This window comes from Desmodus rotundus, chromosome 4 (genome assembly GCF_022682495.2).
Source record: "Desmodus rotundus isolate HL8 chromosome 4, HLdesRot8A.1, whole genome shotgun sequence".
NCBI lineage: Eukaryota > Metazoa > Chordata > Mammalia > Chiroptera > Phyllostomidae > Desmodus > Desmodus rotundus.
Genome location: NC_071390.1, coordinates 14,945,060 through 14,959,760, shown reverse-complemented (window position 1 = coordinate 14,959,760; position 14,701 = coordinate 14,945,060). Strand labels below are relative to the sequence as shown.

The window sequence follows — 14,701 nt, the reverse complement described above, 5'->3', positions numbered from 1 at the left end:
CGACAACGGATGTATGATGATGCTGTAGCTGATTTCACGACAGGTTTTCCAGGGGCCAGAAAACGGCTCCTAGAAAAACAATTATTCTGATGATTATTGGAGTGTGACAGAGAAAAGGACTGTTTATCCTTTAAGAAGAGAATTCATTTGGAAAGATTAATTGCTGGCTCTTCTCTCTCCGTTTTTATTTGTAGGTACTTTTATTATGAAAAATTACAAACATACAGAAAAATGGAGAAACTGTAATAAACACTGCGGTACCCATTACCGAGCTTCAACTCTACCAACACAAGCCCTACCCCAACTCATCTAAAAACCATCCCTTGAAACAAATCCCAACTATCACTTCATTTCACGCATAAAGACCGGCAGGGATCAGAATTCTGATCAGAATTTCTGATTCATCTGGGGGCACTGGCCCAGGGCCCCGCTCGCCCTGCCTAGCGAGGTGCCTGGCGCGGCCCCCAGCAGGTTCCGAACCTACGTCTATGAAACTCAAAGGCCGATAGGGCAGCGCGGACCAGGCCTCCTCCGCTTCCTCCTCTTCCCGCACAGCGTGGGTCATCTCGGCCTCGTGGCGTTCCTGACACCCCACCGGCAGTCCTCGGTGATGCGCGAGTGAGTCTCCCCGCGCGAAGCCACAGAGAGCACAAGGGAGGAGCCTTTCATTTCCTCTTTCTTCAGCTGACTAATCCTCGGCGCCCTCCCCGCGCGTCCGGCCCCCGGGGGCGTGGCCAAACCCCGAAGGGGCGGGGAAACACCCATATTCGGCCTTATATGGGCAGCCACGTCACAGGACTCGCACTCCACTTAAGACACGGCGCTGCAGGCGGAATCCCCGGCTTCTGGGGCGGCTAGTGGCCGGGCGAGGCGCCGAACGCGTAGGGCGGGAAAGAAGAGTTGAGCGACCGCTCCGGCGCCGGGCTCGGTAGACCGGCCGCAGGCCCGTGGGCCGCCCTCCCGTGCCTCGCCAGTGGGCACCCTGGCCGTGAGCACCTGCGCGGCGAGGGGCCGCTGGGCGGCGGCATGAAGGTCACGTCGCTCGACGGGCGCCAGCTGCGCAAGATGCTCCGCAAGGAGGCGGCGTCGCGCTGCGTGGTGCTGGACTGCCGGCCCTACCTGGCCTTCGCCGCCTCCAGCGTGCGCGGCTCGCTCAACGTCAACCTCAACTCGGTGGTGCTGCGGCGAGCCCGCGGCGGCGCGGTGTCTGCGCGCTACGTGTTGCCCGACGAGGAGGCGCGCGCGCGGCTCCTGCAGGAAGGAGGAGGCGGCGTGGCGGCCGTGGTGGTGCTGGACCAGGGCAGCCGCCACTGGCAGAAGCTGCGCGAGGAGAGTGCCGCGCGCGTCGTGCTCACCTCGCTGCTCGCCTGCCTGCCCGCTGGCCCGCGGGTCTACTTCCTCAAAGGTGAGCGTGTTGGGGCCGACTGTCCCCTGGCTCCCTTCTCCCTCAGGGGCGGTTCCGGGCTCTGGGGTCCCCTCCTCACGCAAGGCGCCCTCCTCGGCTCTGGAACCCGGGAAGTCTCCACTTGCCGGAGTCTGCACCCGGGCTGGACGCGCGCTCGGGAGGGCACTGCCAGTATTAGCGCTTCCCTCTCCCCACCCGCGTTCCTCGAAAGCGCCTGACAGCTTGTCCCCCTGGGTGGGTGGGGTGGTCACGCAGCTGGGGACGCTGCTTGTTAGTAGTTTGGGGGCCGTCAGTCCTTGCTGGCGCGGGCCCTGGATCCAGGCGCGGGCTTCGCGGGCCTCCGCGGGGCTTGGGCTCTGAGCATTTCAGATAGACATATCTGGCGGGATCGGCCGGTCGCGACCACCCCCGGGAGCGTGGCGCCGAGTAGTCCTCACTCCTCCTGCCTGGACAATTAACATACTTTAGGCTGTGTCTTCACTGACCCTTCTTGCCTTTTTGACCCTGGCGAGTCCCTCCTCTTCCTTTCCTTTTCATTTTATTGCTTTTTATTGTTCTCCTCCCGCCTCCCCTTTCCCCCTCCAGGCCTTTCTCTAGCTTAATTTGGAGCTAACAGCCTTCCCACCCTTTTCACCTCCGCCCTCCCTTGCCCTGGGATCATCCCGGGTCCTGAGCCGAGCCGAGTCAGTCGACTAGCGAGCCGGGACCTAGGAGAGATGGTGGAGGGGATTCCGTTGCTTTTGGTTTGAGCCTCGCGAAGCTGTGCTACCTGTCGGCCCGTTACACCTGCTGAGGAGACGACTCAGATTTCCGGTGGGGGGGTGGGTGATTAACTCTAAAGGCCAGAGCATGGATTTCTGGGTTATTTCCTATACTGCTCCCTCCAGTCTTGTATTTGAGTCCTTAGCCCGCAGTGCAGAGTTGAGAGCGCAGATCAGGCCACGCCCCAAAGTCCTGCCCACCCTAATGCCCAGACCTTAAGACGTAACAGTGATGTAGTTGAGAACTCGGTTGGGTGAGCTGAGAGTAAGGGCCCTGTTTTAAAACCTTGCATCTTGGGGAATTTTGCACATCTCCAGGCCGGGAGATTCCTGAGGCTCCCACCTCTATTAGTGCCCCTGTTGGTTCCTGTTAGGGAGATGACAAAGGCAGATGATGGTAATCTTCCTTGTCAGCCAGCCTCAGCCCCCAGCTGATGATGGAGGGATACCCTCCACGCTTGCAAAGGTTTCCGCACATGGCCCCTGATTTCTCTTCCTGATGTGGTTTTTGTCTCTTGTTCTTACTTCCACCTTCCCAGTAGCATGAAAGATGTGTTCCAGGAAACCCCTCCTGGTCCTGTCTCTGCTTCCCACCCTACTCCAGTGGGGCCATGCTGACAGTTTAGAGGTTGTTGCCACAGGAAGTAGGTAGTTCTGTAGACTTCCATCTCAGGAAAATTAATGTTTAAGTGTTTCTAAATAAAAGAAACACACATAGGTAAAAATTTGAACACAAAGGCTGTGCAATGTAAAGGGGGGCTTCTGCACACCCTTAGAACCCAGTTTTTCCCCAGAGACAACCACCAACTATTTCTTGTTCATCTTTAAAGTTAATTTTGCATGAGTGTCCTTAAAAAATATGATTTTGTACATTTCCTTTCTCTGCCTCTTTCACTCAACTAGATCTTGGGAGACTTGTTCGTATCAGAGCATTCGTGCCTGGTTCACTTGTTTTTTTAGAAAAGATTTTATTTATCTGTTTTTAGAGAGAGGAGAGGGGAGGGAGAAAGAGAGGGAGAGAAACATTGATGTGCCAGTGACCTTATGCTGCGCAGTACGGTGCCCATCCCACTGACCCAGACCATACACCGCTGGTTCACTTTTTAAACCAGTCCCCTAGTGATAGCCAATAGGTTGCTGCCAGCCTCACTATTTGAAACAGTGTGGTGGAGTATATTTTTATCCAAATGTTTTTGCACGAGCATTATCTTTCAGTAAATTTGGAGGCTTGCCTGGTTGAAAGTTACGTGTATTTTAAATTTCAGTAAAAATTGCTTGATACTTCTGCTTGTAACACTACAAAACTTAAAGTTGTTGCCAAAGAAAATTTTCATTTCCTTACCTAACTCCTGTCCACATACGAGTTCAGGTTTAATCTAGTGGTATCTCAGATCTTAGGGGGACAGTACCTTTTGTACTCCCTTAATGTAGCCCTCACTCCCCCCCAAACCTGTATTCAGTCATGAGCTGATGACCGAATGGCCTTGTCGGTGCATATTTATATATAGCGTCCATGCACTTTGCTCTGCTCCCCTGGTAATGTGATGGTGATCAAACACAGAATCACTCTGAAGAGGGTTGAAGCAGCCAAAAGAATTGCCGAGGCTCTCAAGTGAGGCACCAGAGAGGAATGTTCTGTCTCTCCACGCCTCTGATGGGAGTGGGTGAAAGACAGAGACCATCTAATCTGGAGGACTCCTCCTGACCCCAGCTTGAAGAGGCAGGGCCCTGTTTATCTGTCCCGCAGCTACACTGAGACTCATTGTCTGCCTGTCTTATTTTGTCAACAGGCAGTCAGGACCCAGCCTACACCCGCACCTCCTTTCTGTTCTCCTGGCAGCCAGCTCTTAAGTGCTCTATTTAAAGTCAAGAGATGCGGTGGCCTGAAGGCTTCTGTTTCCCCAGCCTTCTCCTGAAGTTTGGGAGGTCCTGGGCTACTCTTATTCCAGATTCCCATATCATATCACTCCTTTTGTCTCCTGGAACCCAAAATGTTGAGGCACAGGCACGGGAAATGATTTACTAACTTCCTCTTCCAAGGAAGCTCTGGGTCAGTGTAAATCTGGCTTCTCTCTGCCTCCTAGGAGAGAAGGGGGCCGTGGGCGATGGCTGGGGGGAGGGGCACACTAAGCCACAAATACCTACCTGTCCCCCACTGGCATGGCCACCTGTCATCATGACCAGGAACAGGGTCATTGTGGAAGCCCAGAAGCTCATCTAGGAGGCCCAGAAGCTCATCTAGGGAGGCCCAATGGGCTGTTTGTTGAAGTGACTACAGAGGAGATCTGGGTGTACTAAATGGGGGCAGGGGCAGTTCCAGCAAGCAGAGAGGAAGCAGTAATGGCAAGATGACTCATTCGAGGAATTGGCTGCTGGGAGGGAGCTGGAGACTGCCATGTAATCCATTAATCATTTGTCTACTGCAGGGGTCTTAAAAAACCACCATGTGCTCTATTGTGGGGCTATCACAAAACCAAAAAACAAAACAAAAAGGGAGGCTTTTGGAGAATACATGGCCTCAGAATGCATATTGTTAATTGATGATTTGACACCGAGTGAATTCTCTGGGCCAGAAAAAGACAGAAGCAGGTCTTTCTTTTTTTTTTTTTTTTTGAGGCTTTAAGAATTATGTTGGATTTGGATTGGAAGCACAGGATTTCCCCAGGCCAGGCTGCCTGTTCACCCAGCATTCCTCAGCATTCTGAGGCTTCAGAGGCCAGGTTTTTATTTGGTTCTTCCCCACTGGGTATACTGGGCCTAAAAAGGCATACACACACACACACACACACATTCACACTCACATTTTACCTTAGGCAATCCATTTGGAGAAGTTTAAATGTAATATTAAGAAATTTTACAGAATTGTGCCTGGCTGGTGTGGTTCAGTGGATTGAGCACTGGCCTGCAAACTGAAAGGTCACCTGTTCAATTCCCAGTCAGGGCACATGCCTGGGTTTGCCGGCCAGATCCCTGGTTGGGGGCGTGGGAGAGGCAACCAATCAATACACCTGTTGCATATTAATGTTTCTCTCCCTCTCCCTCACTTCCCTTCTCTCTAAAAATAAATGAAGTCTTTTTTTAAAAAGAGAGCTTTTACAGAATTGTACTTGTCAGTATAGTAGTTGACTAATCCATTCGAGGACCTGTGGGGAACGGAAAGCTCAGGAGGAAAGGGTAATAAGGCAATTTAAAGGGAGGGTAGGTACTAACCAGGAAAGTTTTTACTTGTTGGGGCTGTGGTTTAAGTTCAGAAGGCCCCATTCCTCCAGTTTGGTTTGGAAGGTAATAATCTAGATTGATTATTCTAATTGGACCTATGGAGAGAATTGTTAGCAGTGTCTTGGCTGTTTTATTGCCCTGAGTTTAAACCTCATATTAGCCTCCATTCTCTTATGAATGGAGGGGGTTTCCTCTAGTATCCCATTTAGAGGGTGGGCTGGGAATGAAATAGACCAGTTTAGGAGTCTCTTTCTTCTTGAAAATTAATGAAATGCTGCATAATCACACCTGCATTTTAGATAAACAAGAGAAAAAATAGCTTTGTTTTCTGGAGGGATTTGGTTAATATTTGCCAGAAGTCAGCTATATTTCCTTTCACAGCTTAAGCTGCTTCTGATAGACACAAAAAGTTAATTATTGCCTCTCTGACCTATAGCTTTTTAGAAGAGTGTGTGCCTGTCTGTGTGTATATGTAGAACCCATTTATATGCTATAAAACTGTTAGCTGGCGTGGCTCAGCTTTTCATATGGCCAAAATCTATATTAGCCTAATATTTTTGACTATTTCACACTCAGGGTATTGATTAATTGTGGGCATTTTCTGACAGCCTGAGAAACCGATGCTTATGTCTGTCCGTCTTGTTTTTGTAGGGGGATATGAGACCTTCTACTCAGAATATCCTGAGTGTTGCGTGGATGTAAAACCCATTTCACAAGAGAAGATTGAAACCGAGACAGCCCTCATCAGCCAGTGTGGGAAACCAATGCTCAGCATCAGCTACAGGCCAGCTTATGACCAGGTACGTGGTGAGGAAGTGCTGTCATGGCTCCCGGCCCCCATCCCTTCCTCAGCACCCTGACTCTTCCTCTCCCAGCTCAGCAACCTCAGTTGCTTCTTTTGTGGATCAGGGTTTTGGCAGAGCGTCTAGCTTTAGAGAGCCTCTGTTGCTTGCCAACTTGAGTTTCCATCCAAGAGTAAATGGGCTTCCGTCCAGCAAACAAGCTGACAAGAGCAAATGAGCCACAGGATGCTCGACAGCTTCTGGAGAAAAGAGGAAGTGAACAATGCATTATTATTAGCTGGCCTAGGAGGTGCAGAGAAGCTTCGAAATATTGGTTTAGGTTTCCCTGAAGAGTTTTCAGAGCTGACTTTCAGGCTTCCTGTGTTGATCTTCTTTGTAATAGTACATGCTCTGCAGTTGGTGCACACTAACCCAGTACCTCACTGGTGGTGTTTAACGGGGATGATGTGGGGGTGGAGGAACGCAGAAGGATGGTTGTAGAGAAACTCTAGTTTGGATGGCTGAGCAGAGTTGTCTAAGGGTTTTTGTTGCTTATAGTTCCATAAATTCTGGAACCAGATCAAGAGATACTAGAGGATTGCATGTTCCTACAAACGTGGGGTTTTTCTCCTTCAAAAATTGTACTTCGTGGCAACTCAATAAAGGAGGCATAATGTAGAAGGGAGGAGGGTGAGGAAAAGGCAGGAAAGGACTCAAATGGCAGAAACCAGAGAGCAAAACCCACCTTCCCACTTTACAGAGAAAAAAAGCTGTTCCACGGCTGGAGAGATGATGGCTTTGCAGAGAACCCTGCAGCTGGGCCCCTGGCAATGTAGACCCAGAACCAGTTCTAACTCCCCTCTCTGGTTCTCTTCAGGACCTCGTTCTGTTTGCCACACACCTTCTTTTGGAAAAGGGCTCTTCTCTTCTAAGCACCTGACTTGTGGGAGGAACTTTTCAAATTTTTCCCCCCAAATAAGAACACATCCAAAATCATAAGAAGGAAGATTTCTAGATGCTGCCTAAAAAGGCTAGCTGCCTGCCATGAGCAGAGAGATATCTGGGGATAAATTCCAAGTGAAACCAGGTGACCTTTCCTCGAATGGGATCATAGGTCAGGAAGCCTATTAGCTTGGCGAGGTGCCAGAGTTTTATTTTGTTTGTTTTCCTTTATTAAAAATACACTCGATGAACCCCCAGTTTACAAGCCAGTAGCATCCGGCTGAGTTGGATTTCTATTTTTGTTCGTTGTTTGGGTTGTGTTTTTCCCCTCGTTTCTCAGAAAATGAAAGAGAAACAAGAGTTGACAGGACGTTGTAAAAGCGTTGCAGACCTTTGGCCGATGGGGAGGACTGGGGAGGCCCTGCTCTGTCTCCAGGGTTCATCTGGGGAACCCCCTAGCACTACTTCTTAGAAGCCAGCCGAGGTTGTGTTAATCTTTGGAGTTTCTGAAGGCCCTTGCCTTCTTCCGCTTGCATCTAAACAGAAAATTCAGAAAAGGAAAGAAACATGGTTTCAGGGCTATGTTGGGCTAAGCTCCAGAAGAGAAATTGGATAGGATCCCAGGCCTGGTGTGTCCGCGTTTCCCAGGCACTAAAGTGAGGATGAGATCTCCCTAGGTACATCGACCTGAAGTGGTAAGCCCAGGGGCCAGCCGAAGTTAGTCCTAATAAAAATAGTGGTTGTTCCTGTTACGACCTTTTGCAAAATCCTCTATCACAGTGATATTCAACCTGTTTCATCTCATGGCACACATAAACTAGTTACTAAAATTTTGTGGCACACCAAAAAATGTATTTTTTGCTGATCTGACAAAAATAGGTCAAATTTACAAATGATAATAATAATAATAATTATTATTATTATTAACTACTTTTTTGTTCCAAAGTGACTTTTAAAAAAATCAGGTGCCTATATTTGTATATAGATTCCTGGTGCCAAAAATTAACCAGTCAGATGCAATGTTATTCTTTCTGAGATGTGACCAATCAGATGCAGTTCTATTATGTGACCTATGTACTTAGGGGTCAAGACAGCACATTCACACAAGCCGGCTATTGTTGTTTTGGCTGTTGTCATTTTTTTTATTTGGCAAGCTAAGGGAAAAGAGATCAGTGTCTCTGACTAAATGTCAGGTATTGCGTGTTTTAAAAATTCTTGTGGCACGCCAGTTGGAAATCACTGCTCTAAAACTTTCTTCCAAGTGGCCAAACTGGTCTTTGCTTAAACACTCGACTTCTCAGGAAAGAAAAAGCAACACCACATGTGGGGGAATGTGAGTTGCCTGCTGCTGGTCCTCGTCCCATGGCCCTTTTCCTATTATGGGTCTGGCAGAGTTTCCATTCTACTCTTACTCCAGGACAGGAAATGGAAACACAGGAAGCGGATGGATGATATGGAAAAGGCTCCCAAAGACACAGCCACTGTCCCTCCAGCCCATTGTTTTCCTCTAAATCTCCAGGGCCTCCATTGTGCCAGCTACCACTGGCCTTTCTCCCTTTGTTTGTTTCTTTCCCCCTCCCTCCCTCCCTCCCTCCCTCTCTAACTCCCTCCCTTCCTCCCTTCCTTCCTTTCTTAAGGCTGAAAGTATTTATTTATCTATGTGCCTGGGAGGTTGGCCCCTAAACTCAATTGTCCAGCTTGGAGCCTGGGCTGTGGATGGATGCAAGAATGAGTCCTGGAGCCCCTGTCTAGTGCAGTGGAACCCAGTGACCAGAGGTGGGATGCCCCTGAGCCAGCAGCTGCCAACAGCAACAGAAAGACAAAAGGAGAATGCGGCCCTGGAAATGTTAAAACTGCCAGAGTCTGACCAGCTAGCAATTCCTTTTCGATTTGCCGTGGGATGGGTGGCCTCTGGTTGCAATGGGGATCCTCCTTAACTAGAAAGCTGGTGACTGGGTGATCTCCCAAAAGGCAAAGGATGTAAGCCTTTCTCACCAAAACCTTCTGCCCCACATGAAGAAGATCATGACTGGGAGAAGCCCCTCTGTTCCCGGCCTAAGAGCTTTGCCCTGTTTGAGGATTCTGGGTAGATAGTGGGTATTTTCACTTCTAACAGGAATACTTTTTAGAGGGAGAGGGAGCACATTTTTAACATCTCTGAAAACGGATGCATCTTACCATCAGCAGTGTCCTGAGTTTGATGAAGTATACTATACAAGACGTCAAGACTGTGAGGCGTGGAGCTCACCTCTTAGAACCCTGCTCCATCTTATCTAGAAAGAAACTGAAGCTGCCCCAAGTTGAAGGGCTTGCCCTGGTGCTCTCAAGTCAGCTAGAACTTTAACACAGGCGTCTCCATTCCCCCCATCACACCACATGCTCCTCATCTTTGTCAGCACAGGGAGGCTCCTGGCCCTTCCTACCTCCTTGTGATGTGTAAGAAAATAGAAATCTTTGTCGTCGCTGAGTCACCGGCAGTAATGTAGGGTAGAGAGTCTGCCAGGAGGGAGGCTTCACTCAACTCTTGGTTGAGCGGCCTTGACTCTGAACTGTCTCTACCTGGAAACTGGGCAGGGAACCTCCCACCTTAAAACAAATAGGTCGGGGTTGTTTTGTTTCCTCAAGTGAGCAGGCTGATCCAATATTTCCTGCTTGTCCTCTGCCCCTGCTTCCAGGGCGGCCCAGTTGAAATCCTTCCGTTCCTCTACCTTGGAAGTGCCTACCATGCATCCGAGTGCGAGTTCCTCGCCAACCTGCACATCACAGCCCTGCTGAATGTCTCGCGGCGGACCTCCGAGGCGTGCATCAGCCACCTACACTACAAATGGATCCCCGTGGAAGACAGCCACACAGCTGACATTAGCTCCCACTTTCAAGAAGCAATAGACTTCATTGGTAGGTTCAGCCATTCCCCCTCAACTGTCCTGGGTGCCTCGTAGGGACACAAGTTCTTGGATTTTGATGTACTGATGGCGGCCACCTTTGCAGACAAAGAAAGTGTCTTCCATATGTAGCCTCTAAGAGTTGGAGCCAAGAAGGGATACAGTGACCCAAAAGACAGAGGGGAAGGTTCAAGGTGCTGTTAATAGTAGCTTTAATTTGCACGATAAATTAATACAGTTTCATGGCAGTACTCACTGCCGCTCTTGTTACGGTTTCTAGCTGGGTGGGAAGCACAGTGCATCCGTGTGAAATCTCCACACAAGGGAAGCAGGCGAGAGAGAGTCATCCTATCTGTGCTTCTCTGTAGGTTGGGATATTTTTAAAAGCAAACAGAAGGATTGAGAGAGCACTACTTATACATGAAGCCCCAATGGCCTAAGCAGCTTTCCATAATTTTTAGCAAGCTGCTTTGGGGTCAATTTGTTTTGCATTTCCAGCTAATTTTGGATTACAGATAGCTCTTGACTCAAGCTCCACACTTTGTGCACAGAAAGGGTGGCATCTTTTGCATCCTTTCTCTAATTCTGTGAATCAGTTACCATTCACTCTGTCTGTTCCCTTGGGCCTTGGATTTCCAGCTCCTCCATGTAGCTTGATTGTTCTCTCATTGGACATCTTCTCTTTTTCCCATCCTTCTCCCTGGAGGCTGGGCTGACTTTTTTTCTGCCTCAAATTTGCAAGCACCATTCCCTAACCTTATGGTCTTGCCTTTCTTTCTATAGTCCTTCCCCTTGAACATGCATAGTTGTTGCAGCTGAGATGTGATTTTCCTGTATCTTGTTCGGAAGATTCTTGGAGGGAAGAGGCATGTGTTGGGCATAGCAATACTTATTTAGTGCAGGTAGCAATTAAAGGGCTCTCTTCAGTCACATAATAGCCCTCTGTGTTCATCACGCATGACTTCTGTTCCACGGGGAACCGATGAGAAACTCACCAGAGGCCTATCCTCCTTGTTCCCTGAGCCTCTCGGCTGAGATGGTCCCTTTGGAACCTCAGAGAGGCAGCCTAAATGATGGGTTCAGGGTGCGAAAGTCTTGACCTGTTCTCCCTCTCCCTGGGAATACCTTGACCTCAGCCTGATAGCTACTCAGTGAGGTCATGAAACCCGCCCCCATCCATTTCTCAGAAGGCGCCCTCCCCATCCTGTGTGTGCATTGTGTCTGTGTGTGTACATAACCACACACACCCATGGTGTTTTGAAAGCACAGGATGCTTTCCCCCAGTCTCCTTGCCCTGCTGTTGGAAGGAGGGACTGAGGCTGAGCCATGCCCTGACCCCTTCCAAGGGAAAGGCCGCAGGAGGGCCACGTGGAAGGCAAGCCCCGAGAGGTAGAGTGGGATCCAGATGCAGTGCACCCTAGGCCTTCTGCTTTTTTGGATGTACCATTGGGCCAGTTAAAAGCTAGACTGCAAGGAGGCCAAGAGAGGAACAAAGGAAAATGGGTCATGATCCTGTAATCCTAGGGACTTGGGGTCCCCTTTGAACGAATTTACAGGGCCTTTTTTTTTTCTTGTGAGTCAGAGACTGAATTGGGAGCCCCTCTAATGAGCTGCAGCATGGTGTCCTTAGATGGGGAAGCTCCAGGGTTCCTCCCTGACTCCTCAGAAACTTGATCTTTTAGATCTTGCAGATTCATTTGCAAACTCCTTGAAATCCTTTAGGAGGAAGATGGGAGAGAAGGCTGACTCTTTATTTGCCCTTCAGAATCTTAAATGTTTTTGCATATCATGGCTGCAATGTGCCACGTATATCTAACTTCCCGTGATGTAATTGTTTCTTTAGTACCAAGAGAGGGACTTGGAAAGGTTGTAGTTTGTGGTTTTTATTTTTATTTGATGCATTTTATGTGTTTAACCTTTTACCCCTTCCCATTTTTAACAGTTGTAGCTCTTCTGGGGACAGGAGGGGAACAGAAAAGGAGGGCACCCTCCCTTTTGTCATACTGAGCTAAAGAATACTAACTGATGGTGGTAGCTTTATAGTAGTGACTCCCATTGTTGTGCAAGATGGAGTTTGCGAAAGCCATTTATATCCTCCGCCTGGTAAGCATCACTTAGCCAGGGCTATAATTAGTGGCTATACACTACATATTGTATGTTTGGTAGTGGGAACCCTGGAAGCTGGGCCAAGCATCCTGCCCTGGCACAGCTAGACAGGGTGCCTGGGGAGGCCAGAAGGCATCTACCAAAATGGGGACTAGGTCATCACCATTACACTTAGACACAAAGAGACAGGAATTGCTTTTCTAAGTCAGTCTTTGAGCTTGGGACCTTCTCAGAAAAATGCACATACCTGATAAAAATTTGCATGCAATCAAAGCTTTTCCAATGCCCTCTTGAAACCCATCCATGTTAAGATGGCGTCCTTAGGAAGGGATTACCCCAGGTCTAGATCCTTCCGTGGTAGAATCTGTGCAAGTATCCTGGAGCCCCGGGAAGCAGCTCTAAGGATCAGAAAGGTCCTACATGGTGAAAGATGCTGGTGGGACCCTAAAAGCTCTGTCCTCACCAGTGGGCATTAAAGTCTGACAGAAGCCTGGTGTAGGACCACAGCCGTTGAGCAGGCATCACAGTTTGATAACTGGGTCACTTCTGTGTTTAATTCTTGTGTTCAGCATTGTCTTTGGGTTCTAATCCCAACTCCCCCTGTCTTTTCTTCTTCCAGACTGGGTCAGGGAAAAGGGAGGCAAGGTCCTGGTCCACTGTGAGGCTGGGATCTCCCGTTCACCCACCATCTGCATGGCTTACCTCATGAAGACGAGGCAGTTTCGCCTGAAGGACGCCTTCGATTACATCAAGCAGAAGAGGAGTGTAGTCTCGCCCAACTTCGGCTTCATGGGCCAGCTCCTGCAGTATGAATCTGAGATCTTGCCTTCCACGCCCACCCCTCAGGCTCCCTCCTGCCAAGGGGAGGCAGCCAGCTCTTCCTTCATAGCCCATTTGCAGACACTGAGCCCTGACATGCAGGCCTCCTACTGCACATTCCCTACCTCGGTGCTGGCACCAGTGACCACCCACTCGGTCTCAGAGCTCAGCAGGGGCCCCATGGCTACTGCCACATCCTGCTAGAACTGGATGGGGCAACCCGCCCAGCCCCAACAACAACTGTGATTTTGTTTTTTAAACTCGTGGACATTTCATACCTGTGCAATACTGAAGACCCCGCTCAGTCCCACCACCCCAGTGGGATGGTAAGGGGTCACCAGGCTTGCAAACGAATTTCAGACTGACCTCGGGGATAGGTTCTCGGGAACTGAAGGAAGGCCAAGCCATCACGAGAGCACAGCCTGTGCTGACTACTGTACTTCCAGACCCCCTGCCCTCTCAGGACCGCCTAGTCCTGGCACCTCAAAGTTCGCCTTTTCATTTCAAGCGTAAGGCAATAAACACCTGTAACAACCTGGGAGAAAGCAGTTGCTAGACCGGAAGAAAAGGCAGTTATGAAGCCAATTCATTCTGAAGGAAGCACAATTTCCACCTTACTTTTTTAACTTTGGCAGTCTCCGTACCTGTCTATCGCTTCAGGGGATAGCTGATCATCTAGTCAGGAAAGTAACCCTGCAGGGTTTGTCGGGACCCAACATACATATATGCCGATTTGAGCCCTCATATCTTTTTGAAATTCTCTCTCGGGTCCCTCGGAGACAGTCTGTTGAAGTAGCAAGACGCTGGCATTTCTGGGTTGCCTTTTCACTGTGGGTTCTTCCCTGATTTTGGACTTGGGACTTTGGCATGACTCTTACTCATACTTGAACCTTTCTCGTTGCGCCTCTACTCAAAGCAACTCGTGTCATTTTGAAGAGTTTTTAGACCGTAGACCAAAAACCACCTGTTTGAGGTGGTGGCAGCGTGTGCCAGGAGAAAAAGGGCACCTACTGCCTGGGTCAGTGTCATTGGCACAGTCTTTTCCCCAGCTTGCTGTCCTTACATGTGCTCGTCTCGTCTCTTGTGACACTTGTTTTTCTCCTACCCGCGAGGGTTGTCTCCAAGCTGTCGACTTCTAGGGTTTGCAGATTTCGCAGCGTGGTACTACTGTTTTGTCTGTAGGTTATTTCTCCAGGGGAAAAGGCAATAATTTCTTAAAATCCATACGAATGTGAAGAGAAGCAGTATGTTACTGGTTGTTGTCGTCGTCGTCGTTTTTTATAGTGTAAAATAAAAATAGTAAAAAGAAAAAAACCTCCTCCATGTTGGTGAATTGGGGTAAGGGACAAATAAATACATGTAGGGGAAACCAGCCAGCTTCACTGGGTGTTATTTCCAAAGGCACTCGAAGGGGATGGTGGTGGATTGCAGCTGTAGACATGAGGCTGTGCGTCTGCTCATGAGCTAGTGACTTAACAATACAGAACATAATGCTTTCCAGCTGACAGGCTTCCCTAAGCTCACTTGCAAGAGAGGGCCTTGCGTGCAGGCCACGGCGAGGTGGTCAGTGCTTCTGCCCACTCTGGGCTCTTCATTCCCATGAGCCCAGGCTAGGAGTTCAACTTGAACCTCAAATTTTTCATCTATAAAATGAGGGAACTGAGGTAGATGATCCCCAAATCTCTGAAAACTCGAGGTCCCAGATTCCAGCAAACCTGAGCGCCATGCTCATGGTCAGCCTTTTCCTGCCGGTGCCTGGCGCATGGCAGACACTCAGAAAAGGTT

At 49.2% G+C, this 14,701-nt stretch overlaps 1 protein-coding gene across 1 annotated transcript; it reads left to right on the top strand.

Moving 5' to 3' along the window:
• Window positions 1–794: 794 nt before the first annotated feature.
• DUSP5 (dual specificity phosphatase 5) lies at window positions 795–14,283 on the top strand. Its single transcript, XM_045191587.3, has 4 exons — window positions 795–1,405; window positions 6,037–6,185; window positions 9,785–10,004; window positions 12,717–14,283. Exons 1-4 carry the CDS (start codon window positions 1,027–1,029, stop codon window positions 13,118–13,120), a joined length of 1,152 nt encoding a protein of 383 aa, XP_045047522.1. The 5' UTR covers window positions 795–1,026; the 3' UTR covers window positions 13,121–14,283.
• The last annotated feature ends 418 nt before the right edge of the window (window positions 14,284–14,701 follow it).

What these genes read in the sequence shown, in the direction of transcription:
- DUSP5 (XM_045191587.3), top strand. Translation starts at nt 1,027, where the DNA reads ATGAAGGTCACGTCGCTCGACGGGCGCCAGCTGCGCAAGATGCTCCGC. An exon ending in GCGGGTCTACTTCCTCAAAG is followed by an intron (nt 1,406 to 6,036) that starts GTGAGCGTGTTG and finishes TTGTTTTTGTAG; the next exon opens with GGGGATATGAGACCTTCTAC. An exon ending in AGAAGCAATAGACTTCATTG is followed by an intron (nt 10,005 to 12,716) that starts GTAGGTTCAGCC and finishes TTCTTCTTCCAG; the next exon opens with ACTGGGTCAGGGAAAAGGGA.